Source organism: Bos mutus, chromosome 22 (assembly GCF_027580195.1).
Source record: "Bos mutus isolate GX-2022 chromosome 22, NWIPB_WYAK_1.1, whole genome shotgun sequence".
In the NCBI taxonomy this organism is placed as follows: Eukaryota; Metazoa; Chordata; class Mammalia; order Artiodactyla; family Bovidae; genus Bos; species Bos mutus.
In genome coordinates this window covers 68187709-68210438 of record NC_091638.1, presented here as the reverse complement: position 1 = coordinate 68210438, position 22730 = coordinate 68187709, and the positions used below count along the sequence as shown (strand labels likewise).

Here is a 22730-nt window from a genome sequence, read left to right as displayed (position 1 = left end):
AAATCTTGACTTTAGGAACTTGAGTCTTGCCAAAAAGATACCAAAACTAAATAAAAATTAATCTCCACATGCCCTAACTCAGAACTAGCCCCAAGCAAGTAGTCTTGAAGGAGGAGACAGAATAGGCTCTATTTTGAAAGCAGGACTCCATCTTGGGCCAGACTGTGGACTTTGAGCTGTATGTCCAGTATCTATGGAAACGACATACCAACAGGAAAACCAGACCCCCGGATGGAAGAGCCCCAGGGCTCATACCTAGACTCTCCATGGCCTGAAAGAATACCCTGATTATCTGTGTAACCCAATAGTCATAAATTTTATTATGCTTCTTGGGGTATGACCACAGGCCTGTTGATAATTGTCCCCTGTTAACCACAGTAGACTTAAGGCATATGAATCATGGGTTAACTTTGTATCTTTCTTTTCCTTTGTTCAGACTAGTTTCAGGGAATTTGGGGAGGTGGGTTTGGGCAGATACACTTAGGGTATTGTAGCCACGCATTCTGGGAAACAAACTCACTTGGACAATACAGATAGTGGAGTGCAGTTTATTACACCGGCAGGCCCAAAGCAGTCTCCGCTTAGCCAAGAACCCCGACCGGTTTTTGTGAAAACCTTATATACCCTAAGTGTACAGTGCCCAAACCCACTTCCCCAAATTCCCTGTAACTAGTCTGAACAAAGGAAAAGAAAGATACAAAGTAGCCTAGGTAGTTAACAGTAGACAATTAGCAATAGGTCTGTGGTCATACCCCAAGAAGTATAATAAAATTTATGATTCCATTGGGTTACACAGATAATAAGGGTATTCTTTCAGGCGACAGAGAGTCTAGGTATGAGCCCTGGGGCTCTTCCATCCAGGGGGGTCTGGTTTTCCAGTTGGTATGTCATTTCCATAGATACTGGGCGTACAGCTCAAAGTCCACAGTATGGCCGAAGATGGAGTCCTGCTTTCAAGATGAAGCTTGCTCTGTTTCCTCCTTCACGGGTATATAAGGTTTTCACAAAAACTGGTTGGGGTCCTTACCTAAGAGGAGACTCTGCCTTGGGCCCGCCGGTGTAATAAACTGCACTCCACTATCTGCGTTGTCCTTCTGAGTGAGTTTGTTTCCCAGAATGCATGGCTACAACAGTCTGTTGTATCTTGGCTGACCGACCTGAGGTCAGTGCTGTCCATGGTAACATCTTTTGTGTGGCTTATAACCTGCTTCTATTTTTCAAAGACCACTGGGTAAGGGGAACGAGATCTGTTTGGTAGATGAGGAAGCTGCCTAGGGTCACGGCCAGGAAGACGTACTGCGTCCACGCTGTCGAGTCCTGTCAGGCTCCGAGGGCCGGGTCCCTGAGGCTGGCGGCGCATGCAGGACTCCCGCCGGGACCAGTCTCCGCCTCGCCATCCCTTCTTGCAGAAAGCTCCGTCCCCTCGGGGACCTGACGACCCGCCACTTTCGCAATGTCCAATGAGACTTAGCCGGGGGCGGGACGGACTTCACCGAAGGCCTATCTAATTGGTTCGGGGCGGGGCTGCGGCGGGTGGATGCTGATCGGCGGACATCGGTCTTCCCAGCCAGGAGAGACCCCCGCGCGGGCTTCGCGCAGAGGGTGCGCGCGCCCGCCGCCCGCGCAGCCCCTCTGTCCTCTCGGCGCGTCCCTCTCCTGCTCTCCGGTAGCGGCCGGGAGAGGGGCTCGGGAGTCCGGCCCCAGCCAGAGTTGGGACCGGGGCGGCAGCCGCGGGACGAGCGCCTGAGGTGGGTGCAGGGCGGAAGGGCTGGAAGCCGGGAGGCGGGGAGGCCGGGCAGGCAGATGACTGGGTCCGCCCTGCCGATGGACTCCGAGTCACCAGAGGGAGAGGCCAGCCGAGTTGCGGAGCCCGACTCCTCGCCTGCCTGGGTCCCGGACGCTCGTCCCCCCGCCCTCCCAGGCCACAAGCCTCCCCGCTGAGGACAACCCGCCCCTCTCGCTGCCCGCGGCCTCCTAACCCCTCCTGCCCTTTGTCGCCTGTGCACCTGCCTTTCGGCCTTGTGTTTCCACCCACCCCCTCTCCAGGCCGGACCCCGGCCCAGCCTTCCCTGCTCAGGACCCAGCCCCAAATTAGACTTGCTTCTTCAGCCCCTAGTCCGTCCCTCTTTGTCGTCTGTACACCTGTCACCCCAACTCTGTTCATTCACTCCACCACCCGCCCCCAACATCATCTAAATTCAGCCTAGGCCCGGCGCCCCCTCCCTGTCCTGGGGGTTCCTCCCGCCCGCTCTGATTATCCCCTACACCTGCCCCCCTCGGCCCCAGCCCCTGTCCTCCCCCGTCCACGCTCCTTTGTTGTGTCTGCAGCTGTCCCCTCGTCTCTATTCATCCCTCTCCCGGGGACCCCTTTCTCCCTCTGACCAGGGGGCCATCCCCTCCAGGCTCTGTTCTGTCATTCTCCCATCAACGCCCGGCCCACTGCCCACTCAGCCTGGCCTTTTCCCTTCCTTTCAGCCCAGCCTTCTCACCTCCTACCCAGGGTACCCTCGCCCTCTCCCAGCTGGTCCAGCCTTCCCTGGACTGCCCCCGCTCCTCCACACCAACCTGTCTCCCTGCCTCATATACTCTCTTTTCCTTGCTGCTCTCCTCTCCTAACCTGCGTGGCCTCCACTGTCAGTCCCCCGCTCACCCTTTCCTCCCTGCCCAGGTGCCGCCGAGAGGCCATGGAGCTGTGTGGCAAGAAGAAGCTTCACGCCCTGTCCCTGGCCGAGAAGATCCAGGTGCTGGAACTCCTGGATGAGTCCAAGATGTCCCAGTCGGAGGTGGCCCGGCGCTTCCAGGTCTCCCAGCCTCAGATCTCCCGCATCTGCAAGAATAAAGAGAAGCTGCTGGCGGACTGGTGCAGCGGCACGGCCAACCGGGAGCGCAAGCGCAAGCGGGAGTCCAAGTACAGTGGCATCGACGAGGCTCTGCTCTGCTGGTACCACATTGCCCGGGCCAAGGCCTGGGACGTGACAGGGCCCATGCTGCTCCACAAAGCCAAGGAGCTGGCCGACATCCTGGGCCAGGACTTTGTGCCCAGCATCGGCTGGCTGGTCCGCTGGAAACGCCGAAACAACGTGGGCTTCGGGGCCCGCCACATATTGGCGCCTCCGTTCCCCCCTGAGCCGCCTCCCCCAACTCCCACTCCCCAGGCCCAGCTGCCTCTTTCTCTTAAAGATTTCTCCCCAGAGGACATTTTTGGCTGTGTTGAAGTGCCCTTGCTGTATCGGGCAGTGCCTGGCAGAGCGGGTACGTGTGATCGGGTGCAGGTGCTGCTGTGTGCCAACAGCAGGGGCACAGAGAAACGGCGGCTGTTGGTCTGTGGGCCCCAGGCTGCCCCACGATGCTTCTTTGGGGTCAGCAGTGAGGCCCTGCCTGCCTCCTACCACCCTGACCTGGCCATCCCCTGGTCGGAGTGGTTGTCACAATTCGATCGGGACATGGGGCGGCAGGGCCGGCAGGTGGCCTTGCTGATGGCTGCCCGAGTGGTGGAGGAGGTGGCTGGCCTGCCTGGGCTCTGCCACGTGAGGCTCTTGCCTCTGTCTGCTGCGAGCCCCACACAACCCCTGCCCAGCTCCGTGGTCCGGGCATTTAAGGCCCATTATCGGCGGCGTCTGTTGAGCAAATTGGCTGCCGCCCAGAGCGAGAGGGCTGGCACGTTGCTGGCCGAGATCGGGGCGGGCATCACAGTTCTGGACGCTCTGCACATGGCAGCAGCGGCCTGGGCCAAGGTGCCTCTCCAGCTCATTGTGAGCAGCTTCATTCAGGAAGGGCTGGCTCCCGGCAAAACGCCAGTGGCCCAGGACCAAGCCTCAGAGGTGCTGCAGGTCCCCGGTGGGCTGAGCCTCGAGGAATTTTCCCGCTTTGTGGATCTGGAGAGTGAGGAGCCTGTGTCTGGAGCGTGCAAAGAGGAGGTGGGCCCTGCAGACGAGGCGGGAGGCGGAGAGGACGGCTTCGAGCCCCTGCCCACCAAGGCTGATGCCCTCCAGGCTCTGGGCACCTTGAGGAGGTGGTTGGAGTGCAGTGGCACCACCCCAGAGCTATTTGAAAATTTCTATGCCTGTGAAGAGGGGGTGGAGCGACTCTGCTGCCTGTGAAGGGCTCTTCCTGCCGCAGCCCTCTCTCCTGTTTCCCATGGAAACGCCCTCTCTCAGAAGGCAGGTTGGGGGCTGGTCTCTTTCCCGTGGAAATGGAGCTTTTGTGAAAGGTGTTGAAGGGAGACAGGTTGGGAGACCAAGTCTAGGCTCTGAGCAAAAGTTGTCCAACCCCTAGAAAAGAGAGTCTAAACACAGGGCGGTGGGGCAGTGAAGCTCAGCTGCGTAGTTTCGGAACCTCTGTGGAGGCTGGGACTTAGGAAGGTGGAATAGGAATTTACAGACAGACCGACCCCTTGAACTCCGTGTTCAAAACAGTTCTGCTTCTGGAAATAAAGCTTTTAATCAGAAAAGCGGCCAAGGTTTTATCTTTATGTGTGTATGTGTGCTCAGTCATGTCCGACTTTTTGCGACCCCATGGACTGTAGCTCACCAGGCTCCTTTGTCCATAGAATTTTCCAGGCAAGAATACTGGAGTAGGTTGCCATTTTCTCCCCAAGGGGATCTTATCGACCCAGGGATTCAACCGGTGTCTCTTGCATCTCCTGCATTGGCAGGCAGATTCTTCACCACTGTGCCACCTGGGAAGCCCATTATTTTCATGAAAGGAGGGTATAGAAACTTTCAACTCAGGTTTTTTTGTTTTTGTTTTATGCAGGCCACTTTTAAAGTCTTTATTAAATTTGTCACAGTATTGTTTCTGTTTTATGTTTTGGTTTTTGACCTCAAAGTATGTGGGATCTTAGCTCCCCAACCAGGATTTGAACCCTCATGCCTTGCATTGGAAGGCGAAGTCTTACACACTGGATCACCAAGGAAGTCCCAAGACTCAGATTTTTTAAACTGATTGCCAAAGATTGCTGCCATGCAGATGTCTAGAGCTGTCTGAGAAATGACCAGGAGTGAACCTCCTCTCCCAGAATTCCAGCAAGAAGGAGCCCTGGGCATGGGGATTCCTCATGGGCTAACAGACAGATTCCCAGGACATTCTGCTTCTCTGATCATTTCCCTCTTTGGGGAATTCACCTCTATTGGGGTGCTGTCTGAGAAAGGAAAAGGGGCAGGCTAAGAACATTCTAGGGAAACAGAAGGAGCCAGAACTTGGAAGTCATTCATTCTTTTTTTTTTCATTTGTCTGATTATTTCACATCTCTTTAGCAAGGCTTCTTGAGGGCAAGGTTGCAAAGGCCGTGTCCCTGCCGGGCAGGACCTTGCAGACAGTGGCGGTGGAGTGTGATTAACGGCCATCCTAAAGGCGTGTGCACAGGGCTGTGAGCCCAGGAAGCCTCCGGAGGAGGGGAGCTTTGAGTTGCAGCTGAAGGACAGACAGACAGGAGAGTCAAGGACAGTCCTGGCCAAAAGGCAGCGGGCTTGGAGGCAGCTTTTCCCAGAGCGCACAGGGAGGCCCAGGGGGAGCAGGAGGGGCCTGGAGCCCACTGAGCCTAGTGGTGGGGCACCCCCAAAGAGTTTCAGGTTATTTGTAAGGTTCTAGAAAACATGTGGAGGATGGGTCAGAGATGTGAGACCTAGAGGAAGAGAAACTCACTGGTCCCCGTGAGAGATGGGGCAGCCCGAGCCAGATCGAGGCAGCAGGGCAGGAAGGGCATAGTTTACCTGGAAAGGATCGGGACTTTGGACGCAGACAGACTCAGGCTGGTGAGGAGTCCAGCTCATGGCAGAAATCGTTCATGTGGCCTTTCAGGTCGACTGCAGGAATCACAAGCCAGCACAGTGCAGTTTTCTGGGGGCATCGCTGGCAAGGACGCAGGTCAGCTGTGCATCTCCAGTCCAGGCCTCTCCCTATGGGGCCTCAGCCAAGACCCTTACTGGGTCTTACTGGGATCCTTACTGGGGTTGCGGGCTGACACTTCTTCCACCCTGATGCAGCATCTTTCACTCCCAGCCCTTCCTCCCTCCCCTACTCTGACCCCCAGAGCCCATAAAGTGGAAGGAGCCCCTCCAGCAGCCTGCCATCTGACCCTCCCCTCCAGACTGGTGAAAACGGGCCCCTGGGGAGCTGGTACCTTTTTTTGCTCCTCACAGGGACACCTCAGTGAATAAGGCCAACTGTTCTTTCAGTTTGGCTCGTCGTCCTCACTGACCACCTCTATGCCTGGCTGCTCAACAGTGAGACAAAGTTATGTCACGGTCCACTCGTAAACTGTTCTGAAGCTTCTTGCCAGCTTTCACTCCCAACATAAGATCCCAAATCACCTGCTTTTCCCCACAGATTCTGCTTTCCTACCTGCATTCACTCCTTTTTCCTTGTATTTGTTTATTTCCCTGCTCTGGGTCTTGGTTGCGGCACTTGGGATCTTGAGTTGAGGTGTGCAGACTCTTAGTTGTAGCATGTGGGACCTAGTTCCCTGACCAGGGATGGAACCCAGGGCCCCTGCCCTGAGAGTGAGAGTCTTAGCCGCTGGACCACCTGGGAAGTCCCCCTGCCTGTACTCATTTAAGTTGTCCTTTTCTAAAGTCATTCCAGTTCTGACATAACTCTTTAAATGTTGAAGCCAAAACTTAGAGGATCTGTGAAGACCTGACCGGAGTAACAGAGGGGACGGATGAGCTCCGTTCCCAGGGGTCCTATTCCTGTTGCAGGAGCAGGATACAGCATGGGGTTCTCTCATTGACTTCATCCCAGAGCCTTTTTTCTTTTTTTTAAACCCATCCATTACGTCTTCCTTTCTTGTACTGTTACCAGGTGTCATACTTACCTCTTCCTGGGTGGCTCCATGTGCTCATTTAAGCAGCATTCACTGACATTTACTGAATGCTTTGCTTGTGAAGTGGGTCCTATTCCAGGACCTGAAGCTAGTGCTGAACAAGACAGAGAGAAAAAAGAGAGAATCTTCCTCGCTAAGCCCTTCTTTCCTGGTAGAGGGGATAAAGAAGAGACAAGTAAAGAAATACACATGGTCATTTTGGACAGCAATAAGTGCAAGATGAAAATAAAATAACGACGTTCTAGAGAGGGCTTCCCTGGTGGCTCGGTAGTAAAGAATCCTCCTGCCAGTGCAGGAGACACGGGTTTGATCTCTGGCCAGGAAGACCCCCTGAAAAAAGGAAATGGCAACCCGCTCCAGTATTCTTGCCTGGGAAATCCCATGGACGCAGGAGCCTGGTGGGCTGCAGTCCACGGGGCCAGAAAATAGTTGGAAGCGACTGAGCACGCATCCACACAATAGAAATTATTGCTGTTGTTACATTCATCATCAGCATCAGTCTAGAGGTGATGAACGTGGGGTGCAGAGATCCCCAAAGCAGGAAGATCGGTTCCCTGTCTTCTTATATCTGCATTGTCCTGTGAGAAATCTCTCTCCATCTACCTTCCGCTTCTCTTCAGCTGTGACAATTCTTTTGGGTTGTTTTTTTAATATATATAATCATTTTTTTTCAATGCAAAGAAATAGAGGAAAACAATAGAATGGGAAAGACTAGAGATCTCTTCAAGAAAATTAGAGATACCAGGGGAACATTTCATGCAACTGCTACTGCTACTGCTAAGTCGCTTCAGTCATGTCTGACTCTGTGCGACCCCATAGACAGCAGCCCACCAGGCTCCCCTGTCCCTGGGATTCTCCAGGCAAAAACACTGGAGTGGGTTGCCATTTCCTTCTCCAATGCAAAGATGGGCACAATAAAGGACAGAAATGGTATGGACCTAACAGAAGCAGAAGATATTAAGAAGAGGTGGCAAGAATACACAGAAGAACTATATAAAAAAGATCTTCATGACCCAGATAACCACAATGGTGTGATCACTCACCTAGAGTCAGACATCCTGGAGTTCGAAGTCAAATGGGCCTTAGGAAGCATCACTGTGGACAAAGCTAGTGGAGGTGATGGAATTCCAGCTGAGCTGTTTCAAATCCTGAAAGATGATGCTGTTTAAGTGCTGCACTCAATATGCCAGCAAATTTGGAAAACTCAGCAGGGACTCCACAGGACTGGAAACTCCACAGGACTGGAAAAGGCCAGTTTTCATTCCAATCCCAAAGAAAGGCAATGCCAAAGAATGTTCAAACTACCTCACAGTTGCACTCATTTCACATGCTAGCAAAGTAATGCTCAAAATTCTCTAAGCTAGGTTTCAACAGTACGTGAACCAAGAACTTCCAGATGTACAAGCTGGATTTAGAAAAGGCAGAGGAACCAGAGATCAAATTGCCAACATCCGTTGGATCATAGAAAAAGCAAGGGAATTCCGGAAAAAGATCTACTTCTGCTTCATTGACTACACTAAAGCCTTTGACTGTGTGGATCACAACAAACTGTGGAAAATTCTTCAAGAGATGGGAATACCAGACCACCTGATCTGCCTCCTGAGAAACCTGTATGCAGATCAAGAAGCAACAGTTAGAACTAGACATGAAACAATGGACTGGTTACAAATTGGGAAAGGAGTACATCAAGGCTATATATTGTCCTCTTGCTTATTTAACTTATATGCAGAATACATCATGTGAAATGCCAGGCTGGATGAAGCACAAGCTGGAATCAAGATTGCTGGGAGAAATATCAACAACCTCAGATATGCAGATGACACTACCTTTATGGTAGAAAGAGAAGAGGAACTAAAAAGCCTCTTGATGAAGCTGAAAGAGGAGAGTGAAAAAGCTGGCTTGAAACTCAACATTTAAAAAACTAAGATCATGGCATCCAGTCCCATCACTTCATGGCAAAACGATGGGAAAACAATGGAAACAGTGTCAGACTTTATTTTGGGGGGCTCCAAAATCACTGCAGATGGTGACTGCAGCCATGAAATTAACAGACGCTTGCTCCTTGGAAGACAAGCTATGACAAACCTGCTGCCGCTAAGTCGCTTCAGTCGTGTCCGACTCTGTGCGACACCATAGACGGCAGCCCACCAGGCTCCCCCGTGCCTGGGATTCTCCAGGCAAGAACACTGGAGTGGGTTGCCATTTCCTTCTCCAATGCATGAAAGTGAAAAGTGAAAGTGAAGTCGCTCAGTCGTGTCCGGCTCTTAGTGACCCCATGGACTGCAGCCTACTAGGCTCCTCCGTCCATGGGATTTTCCAGGCAAGAATACTGGAGTGGGGTGCCATCACCTTCGATGACAAACCTAGAGAGCGTATTAAAAAGCAAAGCCATTACTTTGCCAGCAAAGGTCCGTCTAGTCAAAGCTATGGTTTTTCCAGTAGTCATGTATGGATGTGAGGGTTGGACCATAAAGAAGGCTGAGTGCTGAAGAACTGATGCTTTTGAACTGTGGTGTTGGAGAAGGCTCTTGAGAGTCCCTTGGACTGCAAGATCAAACTCGTCAATCCTAAAGGAAATCAGTCCTGAATATTCATTGGAAAGACTGTTGCTGAAGCTGAAGCTCCAATACTTTGGCTATGTGATGCCAAGAGCCAACTCATTGGAAAAGACCTGATGCTGGGAAAGACTGAAGGCAGTAAGAGAAGGGGACGACAGAGGATGAGATAGTTGGATGGCATCACCGACTCGATGGACATGAGGTTGAGCAAGCTCCGGGAGTTGGTGATGGACAGGGAAGCCTGGCGTGCTGCAGCCCACGGGGTCACAAAGAATCAGACACGATTGAACAACAACAATAACTCATTTTTTAAAACTTTTAAAAAATGATTTTATTTATTTATTTTTGCCTGTGCTGGGCCTTTGCTGCTGCACAGGCCGTTCTCTAGCTGCAGTGAGTGGGGGCCACTCTTCAGTTGCGGTGCACGGGCTTCTCACTGCAGTGGCTTCTCTTGCTCAGAGTATGGGCTCAGTAGTTGTGGCACACGGACTTAGTTGCCCCGAGATATATGGGATCTTCCTGGACCGGGGATCGAACCCATGCCTCCTACACTGGCAGGTGGATTCTTTACCAGTGAGCCACCAGGGAAGCCCTATAGTCATTTTTGTACTCTCTTGTTTCCTCTCTTTTAATTCTTTTATATATTTAGATCTTTCATGCGTGGTTATTTTAAATTCTGCATTTGCTGAGTGTAATACCTGAAATCCTGGCGGGCTAAATCTGTTGCTTTTGTTTCTCCTGATGCCTTAATTCGTGGTGGCTTTTTTCTTAGTGGGTCTGGTGGTTTTTTGGTCCTGGAATTTTTTTTTATTGGTTGCACTTAATCTCTGGAAAACCTGAAAATCCCCATTTGGGGACTCTCCTTTGGAAAAACCTGTAGTTATTCCTATGAGACACAAGGGGGCAGTACATTCATGATAAATTAATTCCTGGGAGGAAGGTGTCCCAGAGCTGAAGGACTCCCGTAGCAGATGCTGTGGTTCATAGGAGCCCATCTTTTTTTTTTTTAACTTTTTATTTTAACTGGATTATAGTTGATTAACAGTGTTATGTTAGTTTCAGGTGTACAGCAAAATGATTCCGTTATACATACACATATATCTATTATTTTTCAAATTCTTTTCCTATTTGGGTTGTTACATAATACTGACCAGAGTTTCAGGAGGCCATCTTATTTTGAATTTTTTCCCACCACAGGGAAAGGCAGTTTTCTTTGTAGGTTCCCTCTACTGGTGGGTGGAGTTTTTCTGTTCTGCTCTCACTAAAGGTGTAGCCCTTTCCAGGATCTTGACTTAATTTATGAAGGTTGTGTTCGGCTGCCTCACTCTCTGGGCCAAAGTCTTCTGTTCTTGTGTGTTTCTTTCATCTTCAAGTTCTCAGTGTCACCGTTTGCCTCAAGGGCAGCACAGTTCCAACACATGCTCACTGCCTTGTTTTGAAGGGGTCTTTGGGACGTTCCTTCACGTCTTGCAAAGTTAGCAATGGTTTTACAATCATGTTTGTTATCATGGTTGAAACCTAATGCCTTATAGTAGGAGGGCTCTGTGTAAAATCTAGAGTGGGGAAGACCAGTTTTCATTCATTCATTCGTTCGTTCAACAATTATATATTGAGCTTCTGTAAGCCCACTAGTGTTTTAATGAGCAAAAGAGTCAAGATCTCTGCCTCGTGGAGCTTGTAGTTTAGAGAAGAGACAATTATAACCAAAGAGAAAATGTTAGTTACTCAGTCATGTCCGACTCTTTGCAACCCCATGGACTATAGACCACCAGGTTCCTCCGTCCATGGGATTCTCCAGGCAAGAATACTAGAGCGGGTAGCCATTCCCGTCTCCAGGGGATCTTCCCCAACCAGCAGTTGAACCTGGGTCTCCTGCATTGCGGTAGATTTCTTACCATCTGAACCACCAGGGCCACACAAATGAAAGTATGTGATTCCAGACTGAAAAGGGGAGAGAACATCAAAGTACAAGCCAGTGGTTCTCAAACTGCGGCTGAAACCAGCAGCATCCAGGAATATAGTGAAAAGCAAATTCTCAGACCCTCTCTAAACCAAAGGACACTGACCTAGAAAGAGGAGCTGAGGACAGTTTCACTATGGAGGTGATGCTGAACTGAGAGCCAGAGGCACAGAGAGTGAGAATAGCGTGCACAACGCAGATGTCCTGCGATGGGAGGGAAGCGAGAGAGGAGGAATGTCCAAGTGCTTTACAGGCCGTGGAAGGAAACTGCCTCGATTCCTCAGAGCAATGGGAGGCCATCCAGGGGCAAGAGGAGTAGAGGGACCTGATCAGATTCGCATTTGAAAAGTTATTTGTCCAGATTCCAGACAGGACTTGGGGTGCATTAGTAGGATTGGAAAAGGGAGAACAAGTCCCAAGTTTAGCAGCAGGATTCACAGGGGTTGGGGACCCTTTTGAAGTGGGAGCAGGGGAGAAGGAAAGCTGCTCTTCTGGCCTCCGAAACTCTAGGCACGTGTGGGATGCTCAAGGATCTGCGACCAGAGACAGTTGGCCACGTGGGCCGGGAGCTCAGGCCAGCACTCAGGCCAGAGATGCCAATGAAGGGCGACTCCTCTTGGCTCAGTGAGTCTGGCAAAAGTGATTTAACCAGAATCATCCCAGGGTTCTGCTTTGTCCCCCTTTACCTGCATGTGTAGCCCTTAAGTCTGTATACCCAGAAATTAATCTCCTCCATTTCTCCTACTGTGATTGATGCTGTAAGAATAAATACGACAGGGGACTTCCCTGATGGTCCGGTGGTTAAGACCTCACCTTCCAGTGCAGGAGGAACAGGTTGAGTCCTGGTCAGGGAATTAAGACCCCACAAGCCTCAGGGCCAAAAAACCAGAACAAAAAATATAAGCACAACTGTAACAAATTCAATAAAGACCTTAAGAAAATAAGTAAGACATTTGATGACCCAAATCCAATGAGACACTGTTTAACATGTTTACCCAAGTTGTAAACCATTTACTTGTGACCCTCAGACACCACCCCCATGTTCAACCTCAAAGCAGGTTCCTGTACTATTTCCTAGTTCTCAGGGACTCCTCTCTGAATGAGTCTCAAATAATGATGCGTAAAAGTGAAAGTCGTTCAGTCGTGTCCGACTCTTTGCGACCCCATGGACTATACAGTCTATGGAATTCTCCAGGCCAGAATACTGGAGTGGGTAGCCTTTCCCTTCTCCAGGGAATCTTCCCAACCCAGGGATCAAACCCAGGTCTCCTGCCTTGCAGGTGGATTCTTAACCAGCAGAGCTATAAGGGAAGGCCAATAAGGCCAAACAACATGTGTTAATTCCTTAAGGAGTTTAACAGGCATATTCTGACCCCCTGCTGATATGAAACCATCTGGCTTTTAAAAATATCTTTGGTCATTTCCTGCCTGATCTTTGTTTGTCTTTCCACCCTCCTTTCCAAGAGGAGTGAGTTGTTTTCTCTTTAATCACACTGCGCTTAACCCTCATCTCACCACAGCACTGTTCTCCAGGCCAGCTGGCAGCCCTTGCCATAGGCCAGTGGAAGCGACTCAGGCTTGGGACCGCATGGCCAGCCAGAGGGGGGCCTGCCACTCTCTCTGGTTCTAACGAGGAGCACAGAGGAAGGGAGCTCCCGCCCCTCCACACAGTGAGGAAACAGAAACTGTGCCCTGCAGTGCAAAGGCAAGCTTGCGGGTGGAATTACAGCCCCCAAAGGATCTAATTAAAACAAAGTTGCAGGACTTCCCTGGTGGCACAGTGGATAAGCATCTGCTTGACAGTGCAGAGGACATGAGTTTGATCCCGGGTCTGGGAAGATTTCCCATGCCGCCGAGCAACTAAGCAAGTGTGCAACAACTATTGAGCCTGTGCTCTAGAGCCTGCAAGCAACAATGACTGAGCCCACGTGTCATGATTGAAGCCTGCCTGCCCTGGCGCCTGTGAGCCACACCGAATGAGCCCTGTGCCACAACTGCTGAAGCGCCTTGAGCCCGTGCTCCGCAACAAGAGAAGCCACTGCAGTGAGAAGCCTGTGCGCCGCAACTGGAGAGTAGCCCCCGCTTTCTACCCCTAGAGAAAGCCTGCTTGCAGCAAGGAAGATACAGTGCAGCCAAAAAAACAACCCATAAACAGAAGCGATACTATAACAAATTCAACAAAGACTTTTAAAAAATGATCTACATCAAAAAATCTTGGGGAAAAAAAAGTCAAAAAAGAATTTTGGAAATTTTATCATTATTATTTTAATTTTTTTTTGAAGCTGTGTGATTCTGTTTTATTTTTTATTTTTTGGCTGCACCACACAGCATGTGGAGTCTTAGTCCCCCAACCAGGGATCGAACCTGCACCCCCTGCATTGGAAGTGCTGAAGCTAAACCATTGGATCACCACGAAAGTCCAAAAAAAAGCATTTTTAAATTTTCTTTTCTTGCTAACTGGTGAGGTGGTGAGAAATGACGAACTACAGAGGACCACTCTGGCCTCCTGCCCCATTTCTAAGAACCACCTCCTATTTCACATGCATGCTGTTCGCTCCCTCGGAACCAGCCCCCGACTCCCCTGAGAAGTTCCGATGACTACTCCCCAACACTGCGGTGTCTGGCCTGAAATCCCTGACACTGCAGTGACCCTGGAGATCTTGGACTGGCCACTTGGGCTCAAGGACGGACCAGTTAGAAGGGATCTCAGAGGAAACTGGGGCACAGAACGGGCACTGGCTGCCTCAGACAGACCCTGTTTTTCCACACCAGGAACATGGGCTGCCTGAATCTGCGTGAAATCTGTGTAAGAGAGGAGGCCACCGGAACTGGAGTTCCAGTCACCAGAATGACAGCTTCCTCAGCTTGAAAAGGTGATGCGTTTCTTCCCTTAGAAGCATCCAGAGCACCATTTCTTAAACTTTAGCCTGGAAAGGTCCATATAGCCAAAGCTATGGCTTTTCTACTAATCATGTATGGATGTGAGAGCTGGACAATAGAAAAAGGCTGAGTGTCAAAGAACTGATGCTTTTGAACTGTGGTGTTCGAGAAAACTCTTGAGAGATCAAACCAGTCAATCCCAAAGGGAAGAAACCCTGGATATCCATTGGAAGGACTGATGCTGAAGCTGAAGCTCCAGTACTTTGACTACCTGATGCAAAGAGTGAACTCGTTGGAAGAGACCTTGATGCTGGAAAAGATTGAAGGGGGCGACAGAGGATGAGACAATTAAATGGCATCACCAGTTCAATGCACATGAGTTTGAGCAAACTCCGGGAGATAATGAAGGACTGGGAAGCCTGGCGTGCTGCAGTTTATGGGACACGACTGAGGGTCGGACACGACTGAGCAACTGAACAACAACAGAAGATCACAGTGAGAGTTTTGTGCAACACTGATTCCCAGGCCCCAGCCTCAGAGGTTCTGATTCCGTCAGTTCAGGGTGGGGCCTGGGACTCTGCCTTTCTAACCCCCTCTAGGAAGTCCTCTTGCTGCTGCTCCATGAACCACGCTGGGATCACCCCGACCTTACCCACTGTGTTAGTTCGGGTGAAGGCTAAAGAGATGTCAGAATGCAGCAGCCCAGGGCGGCCAGTCAGCAGTGTTCACTGAGTCCCTGGGTTCCAGGAGCCCCCTATATCCTCACCAGTGGCCCCTATTTCCAGCCAACAGTGAGGAAACTCCTCTGAAGCAAGCGATGGGCAATTTGCACACATTTCTTCTGCTCACATGTCGCTAGCAAGAAGCCAAGCAGCAGTCCCCACCGAGGGGAACAGAGCCTCACTCAGCGGCCGCGTGCCCAGCGGCCATGCTGTGAGAAGGGAAGAATGCTTAGGGTCCTGTCTGCTGCTGTTTCACATGATCCCATAAACAAGGGATCCGAAGAGCACACGGGGAGGTCGAGTCCGGGTGAATCTGAGCTTAGGTGTCTTGTGGGAGACGGTCACAAGCCCCAGGCAGAGCAGGATAGCAGAGCAACTGAGCTCTGGAGGCAGAGGCGCAGATGCGTGCAGGCGAGCTGTGTAAAGCAGCAGCCGTGCGGCCTGGGACGGGTGACGCGCTGTCTCTGAGCCAAGGCCACCTCCTGTGTGAACCGTGGTGATAATACTGTGATTGTCTTTATACGGGGGCCCCAGTAAATGGCAGGCATCCCAGGCGTTCAGGTCACCATGCGCGGGCGGAGGGGGCCCTGGTTGATCCCAGACTAGATTAGGATGTCTGCTCACTTTATTTGCCAATTAAGTGAACCTTTTCAGCTAGTTTTTATTTCCCCTTTAGCAATAGAGATGGTGAAGAAAACAAGTACCCTCGATGGGATTGGGCTAGGCAGACACTACTCCGCTGGAGACCCCAAGAGGGGCCGGGGGAGGGGATCTCAGTGGAAGCCGGTAAGAGGGTGCCCGGGAGGACGGTGTGGTGGTTGGAGTGAAGGATGGAGGTTAGGACTGCGCTTCATTTCACAAGCATTTATCAGGCTCCTTCAAGCATGGGGCTCCGTGCTGGGAAACGACCAGAAATAGGACCCTTGACCTCAAGGAGCACCCAGTCTAATTGGGAAGCCGAGAAGCAAACCCGCAACCATGATTAAGTATAGGCCAAGGCTGTGATCAAGGCATGGGGATGAGCAGAAAGGTCTGGAAACCCCAGAGTCAGTTCCGGGCAGGGGGAGGCAAGCCAAGGAAGAACTCCAGGAGACAGGCCCAGGTTGGAGCTGGCTCAGCCCTGGGATGGGGGAGTCAGCCTGCAAGCACTGCCCACTGCTGGCTGAGAGGAAAGGAACCTTCTAGGTGGGAGGCGATAAGAGAGTACGGCTTGTTCAGGGACCTCAAGCAGGACTGGGCTGCTGAGAACAGAAGGAGAAGAAAGCTGGGGGGCAGAGGGGAGGAGGGGGCCTTTTCCTGAAGGTGACGGAGTCACTGAAGGATTCTGGACTAGAGGAGGCATAAAGGCTACCCTCAAGTCCTGCACGGAGAGGTTTGAAGGGAAGTGAGGTGGGGGGCCAATGAGGATCTCCTCACTCAAATCCAGGGAGGGTGGTTAGCACCAGGCAGCTCTTAAAGGGGCAAAGTCACAGGACGGGTGGGGTGGGGGGGCCGGAATGTCACCAGCACCGCTGGCTCTGAGTTTACTTCTCAGATTCAGGAAGCCAAGGAATCAGGGCACGTGCTGCCAAGAGGCCCAGGCCAGCCTTGGACTTTGGGGGCGGGGCGCGCCAGGGACCCCAGGCCTCCTGCTCCCATGCCGTCTCCCCAGCCCCATCTGGTCTGAGCACTGGAGGTGACTTGGTAAAAGGGGGTTCACCCTCTGCATCAGACCCACAAGTCAGTGCTCTCAGCTTGGCCTCCAGTCTGGGCAGGTGGGCGGTGGTCCCTCCAGGGAGCTGCCGGAGTCGCCCGGCGGCTCACCCCCAGGAGAGGAGGAGGTGCTCGTAGCTGAGGAAGGTGACAGCGTTGACGGGAAAGGCGCGGGCACTGTTGATGGTGAGCCCCCGGAAGAAGACCCCCAGTCCTTCCTGCCGGGCGCTGCTCACCATGCAGTCCAGCAGCCCCCCGTAGGCCCTCTGCTTCAGCCCCGCCATCTGCATCCGGGACTTGATCACGTCCAGGGGGGTGGCGGCAACCCAGGAGGTGATGCCGGCAAAGCCCCCTGCCACCAGCACTGTGCCCGAGCCTGGGGGGCAGGAGTGGAGAGGCATTCAGCCGACGGACGAAACAGCCCCCGTCACAGTCCCCCTCCCCGTCCTCCCCTTCCTTCCTCCTCTCTGTCCCCCGCCCTCTGACGCCACTTCACTTACTGGGGGTCTGGCCGTCCGGCGTGAATTGGCGACACAGCCACTCATAGGTGACGAAATAGATTCCCAGAGTGGGGGTGTCCCTCAGGGTCAGGGCCCAGGCTCCCCGGAACAGCCCCCGGGGCCCCTCAGCCTGGAAGATGGAGGCCGCACAGTGCACGGGCCCCCGGTACCGGGGCGGGGGGCTCCCCGGCTTAGCCCTGGGCTCCGTCTGGTTTTGTAGCCGGACTTTGATGAGATCAAAGGGAGCCAAGCAGTAGGCCTGTAGGGAAGGAAGCAGGAAGGGCCTGGGCGGACCTTGGGACAGGAACAATCCCTCCGAGTTGTCTTGACGGGAGGAAGGCAGCGAGCAGACACGGCAGCATCTTTCCGCAGGGCCTTGCGGGCTCCCGTGGCCGCTCTCAGCCTCTCTCACGCGCAGTGGGGAACGGGCCAGAGACCCCTGACAGCAAGGAGCCCTGGCCCTCCCCTCGGCCGAACTTGCTGACACACCCATGGCGCTAAAGAAAGAGTTCCCTAGCGGGCCAGTGCTTAGGACTCGGTGCTTTCATTGCCATGGCTGGGCCCAAAAAAAACAAAAAGAGAATTCCATCTGTGCTCACAAAACAGCGGGGGATGGACCCCTCCCCACGGATAAAGAGGTCACCTCGATAGTGTTGAGGACTCAACTTCATAGACTCCTCCGGCCTCACCTGCTGCCAGACGCCTCTCAGAGGCCCCTGGGTGGGGAAATTGGCCTCACAAAGCCCCAGACTCTAGCGTCCCAAGAAGGTGGGTGACAGGGTGGGATCTGACGGTCCTCGAACACGATGGCTGAGGCGGACGAGACAGATCTGGGGTAACATTGGTGCTGGGGGCTCGGAGGGAAGGGAGGGGCCGAGGTGTGAGTCAGGGGTGCAACTAGGGCACGTTCAGGTGAGGACTGAAGTCCCAGCCGAGATCGGCACATCATTTCTGGACTTGGGTGTTTTTTGTTTTTCTTTCGTGGAAGGTACCCAAGCTCGCAGCCCTGGAGACGGCTGACGGCGGCAGAGCCTGCAGGCTGGCTCTGGTGGTGATCTTTAGAGGGTGGCAGTTGGCTTACTTACGCCCCCACAGGAAGGGCCGTGGGCTGGGGTCCCTCCCTGTGAGGTGGTGCTGTGATGTCACCCTCCCAGCAGAGCCCATGGGCAGTACTGAGCTGAGGGCTGCTCTGGGGGGTGGGTCCCTGGGGGTGAAGACATGGCTGGGCCAAAGGCAGGGTGGCGGGGAGAGGTGGGCTCGGGTCCCTGCCCTCCCCACCCTGTGCCCACCACAGGGGCCGTGGGGATGTCAGACACTATACCAGACTTAGCCGAGTCAAATGCAACGTTTGTACACAAGAGGTTGTCATTCCCTGCTTTATGCTAACTAGAGTCTTCCTGTCCATCTCCACGCAAAATATACATTTTCCGTCCCAGGTGGAAATCAGAGCCTTGGTCTTGGTAGTAAACGGGGCTCCATGTGGTCCCTGGACCCTATCCCCATCAATGACTGGACAGTCCCCAGTTCCACCATCTGTTCTGCTTTCTGAGGAACCAGAGAGGAAGGAAATGGAGAAGTTGGGCCCGGTTGAGCCTAAATCAGGCCACTTGGCCTGGGGGCTCACTCTCTTCCTTGTTTTTGCTGGATGCATGTCTCAGGGTTTGGGAAATATGCAGGCATGAACCCCGCACTAGGGGCAGAAGCAAAGCCTGGACCTTTCACGTCTCATGAATTATTAATTCACTCAATGAGCCCCTGACTCTGTTCTTTGTCCTTGCTCTCTACCCTGAAGTGGACAGAGCATCAGGGCAGGTGTCAAGTAGAGGGTGACCTGGGGTACTAGCTGGGGGGGCGTGGAGCCAGGTGCACACCCTTGGACCTCTGCACTCAGGGCCCCCCTTAGCTAGGGCTCCCCCTGCTGCCCTGTCCCCTCCACCCCACCCCTCAAAACCCAGTACTCGAGCGCCGAGAACAAAGACCAGAACCAAATGGTTAGTCACTTAATAATTAACACCCTGGACCTCTCCCAGCGAGATCTGTGGATGGGCCACAGGTGAGGGTCAGAGATGGCAACAGACCGCCCCCCCCGAGGTGGGCACCAACGGCTGTCCTCCTGGCACTGTCTCCCCCCTCACCCCAGCTCTCTTGCCCCTTGCCCCTTCTGTTCTCCATGACTCTCCCCTCCAGACCTAGAGCCTAGAAGGCCACTGCTCGGCCAGGTCAGGTCCCAGGAGCAGGCCTTTCCCCACCACTCCTCACGTTCCCCTTGAGAAGGCCGGGGGTCTGTGGCTGTGGGTCACTAGAGGCGGGTTGGAGGGAAAGGAGTGAACTGATCATCACTATGCAAGTGTGTGTGTGTGTGTGTGCGTGTGTGCGCGCGCCTGTACACCCCCTCACCTGCAGGAACCCCCCGGTGCAGCCAGCTATGAAGACGTGTGTGTAGCTGGGCGGCTGGGCCCGCCGCTCCTGGTGGGAGGTGGCCGTCAGCGCCAGCAGGGCGTTGCTGTAGACCCCGAACAGGACGGAGTTGACCACAGCTATGCTGGCGATGGGGAAACTCATCCCCTTGAAGAAGCCCAGGAGCTGCAGAGACACGGTGCGAGCTGGCTAGGGGCTCTGGGAGCCTCCCATTGGCCCTCTCCAGGCCTGGCACGGCCTCCTCTGGCTGGAAACCACTCCCAAGTCCGCCCACAGGCAGGTGGAGGCTGGCTAAGGCCGGGGATGGCCTCAGCTCCACTTTGGGGGGCATGAAGCTACTGTTCAGCCCATCCCCTGGTGGCCCCAGACTTGGGTCTTCTTTCTCTCTTCCCGGGGGCAGAGCCCTGCTGGGAGAGAAGGAAGCTGGCCCCGACAGTCCAGAGGCCTCCCACACGCAAACCCCGCAACGCAGGCCACCCACCGACTCATGGCGGTAAGTCTTGACCATACAGTCAACGATGCCCCGGTATGTGGTCTGGGTCTGCAGCCGCACCTGGACAGGGAGGACAGAGCAGGCGGGAAGGCCGGGCGTCCAGCCGGCTCATTCCTTGGGCCCTTTGGGCAGGACCCCAGCAGGGCAGGAGAGGCGGAGAGAGCCTCTGCGAGCCAGGCCCTGCTCTCTCCCTGATGTCTGCTTCAGGCGACATCTTTCCTTCCTTGGGCGCCTCCCCTAGACTCACCTTCACAGTGTCAAAGGGGTGTCCCAGGACCAAGCCCAGAGCTCCTGTGGGGACGAGAAGGTGCTAGGAGTTAGGCCCCTTGGACTGGGCTGAGGAAGCCAGGGTGTGTCAGGGGGGAGCAGAAGTTGCCCCCTGGCACCTTCCTCCGTGCCAGGCACTGGGCAGGGAAGGTGTGGGGAGCAGAGAGAGAGAGCGAGCCTGGCCCTGCCTGGAGGACGCACATGCAGAGGGGAGGAGCCAACCCCAGACACACAGGGTCATCGCCCGTCCGGACTTGACCCCCGAGCATCCTGCTGACTTGTCTAACTGGGGGATTCCAGGGCTCCGGCCTCCCTTCAGCTCACAGCTGCTGTCGAGTGCAGGGCCTTGGTCCAGGCCCCGCCTTCCCAGCGCTCTGCCCGGGCAGTGCAGAGTTGGGGGCTCTGAGAGGACGCCTGCTGGCACCAGGGGGGCCCAGCCCCCCAGCATCTCCCCACCTCCTGGTCCTGCTCTGCTTAGCAGAAGCTGGTCCTGGAGCTTCGGGGAGGTCACTCAGATGCTGGGCCGGGGCGACAGCACAGCTGGCCTCAGGGCTCACAGCCCATTGCCAGGTAGGACAGAGGTCCAGAGCGGAATGCAGGACAGCGGGTGATGTCAAAGGTGAACTGTCCTCTGAGCCCTGGAGATGGATCTGCGGCACAGGTGAGTCTGGGAGAGCGCTCACCACGGCCCCACCCCTGACAGGTGTCCAGGTTGGCGGGGGGCAGCCTGGGGCTTGGCAGTAGCCCCCACCCACTGCACCGTCCTCTCCTCGCCCCCTCGGGCAACTCCCAGGAGGCCCAGGGACGGCTGGTTCTGGACACTCCCAGGCCACCAGGACTTTGGCTTCAGCTCCTCTCAGGTCACCCACCTTCCCCAGGAAGAGTGACCTGCAATTGGCATTGATATGACAGAGGCAAGAAAAGTGTCTCACCGGAGATCCAGCCGGCCACAAACTCCTCCGCGGGCATGTCTGGCAGGGGCGGGCACAGATGGCTCCAGCAGAGGAGACGCTGGTGAAAGTGTAATTCCACCCTCCCCGGACCCTGGACTGATAATCTGCTACTAATGTTTAACCCTGGGTGAGGGCCGGGTGCCAAGACCTCAGGGGACCAGGATGGGGAGCCAACCAGCTCTAGAGATGTGCAGAGTGTGAGATCTCACGGGGCAGGGAGGATGGCCCACCGTGGCCTGAGCCCCCTGACAGCCAGCGAGGGCCTCGTGGTGTGACCAGGCCCGGCAGCCAGGCTTGGGCCCTGGGGGCGTCCCTCCGGGGCTGCCTCAGTGTACAAGGATTTAAGGAGCCACCCTCCCTTGGCCCAACTCCTGTTCATCCCCCAGCCCTGCACAGCAGGCTGCTCACCCCAGCTTGGGTAGGTGGGGCCTGGCCACCAGGAACCAGGCCCAGCCAAGAGGAGTGACTCACCAGGGCCGGAAGCCACCTTCTCCGAGGGTTGTTTACCACGGACTCCCCAGCATGTGTCAGAAACAGCCTCCCTTGCCTTCTCCTCCTGGAGCCTCTTTCCCAGGGGAGAGCTAGGGACATGTTGTATAAAGGATGGTGTGTCTCTCTGCCTGGGGTGACCAAGCTATGATGCCCACTTCTCTGAGGGCAACAACTCAAGCCAACGGGCTAGGGACCGGAATCCCTGTCTTCCTCTCTGCCTTCTTAAACCTACTTCCCCTGCTGCCAGCTCACTAAACGAAAGGTTACTCCAGTCACCCTCTTGCTCTGTTATGAGCTAAGCCATGCTAAGTCACTTTTGTCGTGTCCGACTCTTTGTGACCCCACGAACTGTAGCCGGCCAGGCTTCTCCGTTCATGGGGTTTTCCAGACAAGAGTATTGGAGTGGGTTGCCATTTCCTCCTCCAGGGGATCTTCCCAACCAGGGATCAAACCAGCATCTCTTAGTTCTCCTGCATTGGCAGGCAGGTTCTTTACCACTAGGGCCACCCGGGAAGCCCCAAAACACACATGCTTTGTTTTGAAAATGCTATTTTGTATCATTTGAAAATGTGTTGCCTCTTGGCCTTACACCTGGAAACTAACACAGCATTGTAAATCAACTGTGTTACTGTTGCTCTGTCCCTAAGACCTGTCCCATTCTTTGCGACCCCATGGACTGCAGCACGCCAGGCTTCCCTGCCCTTCACTATCTCCTGGAGTTTGCTCAAAGTCATGTTCATTGAGTCCATGAAGCCGTCCAGCCATCTCATTCTCTGTCACCCCTTTCTCTTCCTGCCCTCAATCTTACTGAGCATCAAGGTCTTTTCCAATAAATAAACGATACTTCGACTTAAAAAATTTTGTTGCCTCTTTTTATAAATCAGATGATTGCTCACAGGTTGTGTTTTCTATAAGTGTCTGGTACTTTGATTTTTCCTACTCTGTCATCTCTCTCTGCCCCACAAGGGGAGA

At 53.8% G+C, this 22730-nt stretch overlaps 2 protein-coding genes across 2 annotated transcripts; one reads left to right on the top strand and one right to left on the bottom strand.

Annotated features, from left to right (window-relative positions):
- Positions 1-537: 537 nt before the first annotated feature.
- On the top strand, positions 538-4698 carry TIGD3 (tigger transposable element derived 3). The gene is made up of 2 exons (XM_005894054.3): positions 538-1748; positions 2669-4698. The coding sequence occupies exon 2, from the start codon at positions 2685-2687 to the stop codon at positions 4098-4100; it is 1416 nt and encodes a 471-aa protein (XP_005894116.1). The 5' UTR covers positions 538-1748; positions 2669-2684; the 3' UTR covers positions 4101-4698.
- Positions 4699-12067: 7369 nt separating this feature from the next.
- Positions 12068-22506, bottom strand: SLC25A45 (solute carrier family 25 member 45). The gene is made up of 6 exons (XM_070358926.1): positions 21246-22506; positions 20294-20337; positions 20035-20106; positions 19533-19718; positions 17136-17394; positions 12068-17011 (listed from the first exon to the last, which is right to left on the bottom strand). Exons 1-6 carry the CDS (start codon positions 21280-21282, stop codon positions 16743-16745), a joined length of 867 nt encoding a protein of 288 aa, XP_070215027.1. The 5' UTR covers positions 21283-22506; the 3' UTR covers positions 12068-16742.
- Positions 22507-22730: the final 224 nt, after the last annotated feature.

Excerpts from the sequence above, each read along its gene's own strand:
- TIGD3 (XM_005894054.3), top strand. The coding sequence starts at position 2,685 with ATGGAGCTGTGTGGCAAGAAGAAGCTTCACGCCCTGTCCCTGGCCGAG.
- SLC25A45 (XM_070358926.1), bottom strand. The coding sequence starts at position 21,282 with ATGCCCGCGGAGGAGTTTGTGGCCGGCTGGATCTCCG. Across the intron at positions 19,719-20,034 it reads AGACTTACCGCCATGAGTCG|CTCCTGGGCTTCTTCAAGGG; the intron begins GTGGGTGGCCTG and ends GTGTCTCTGCAG. Across the intron at positions 17,395-19,532 it reads GCACCGGGGGGTTCCTGCAG|GCCTACTGCTTGGCTCCCTT; the intron begins GTGAGGGGGTGT and ends CCTTCCCTACAG.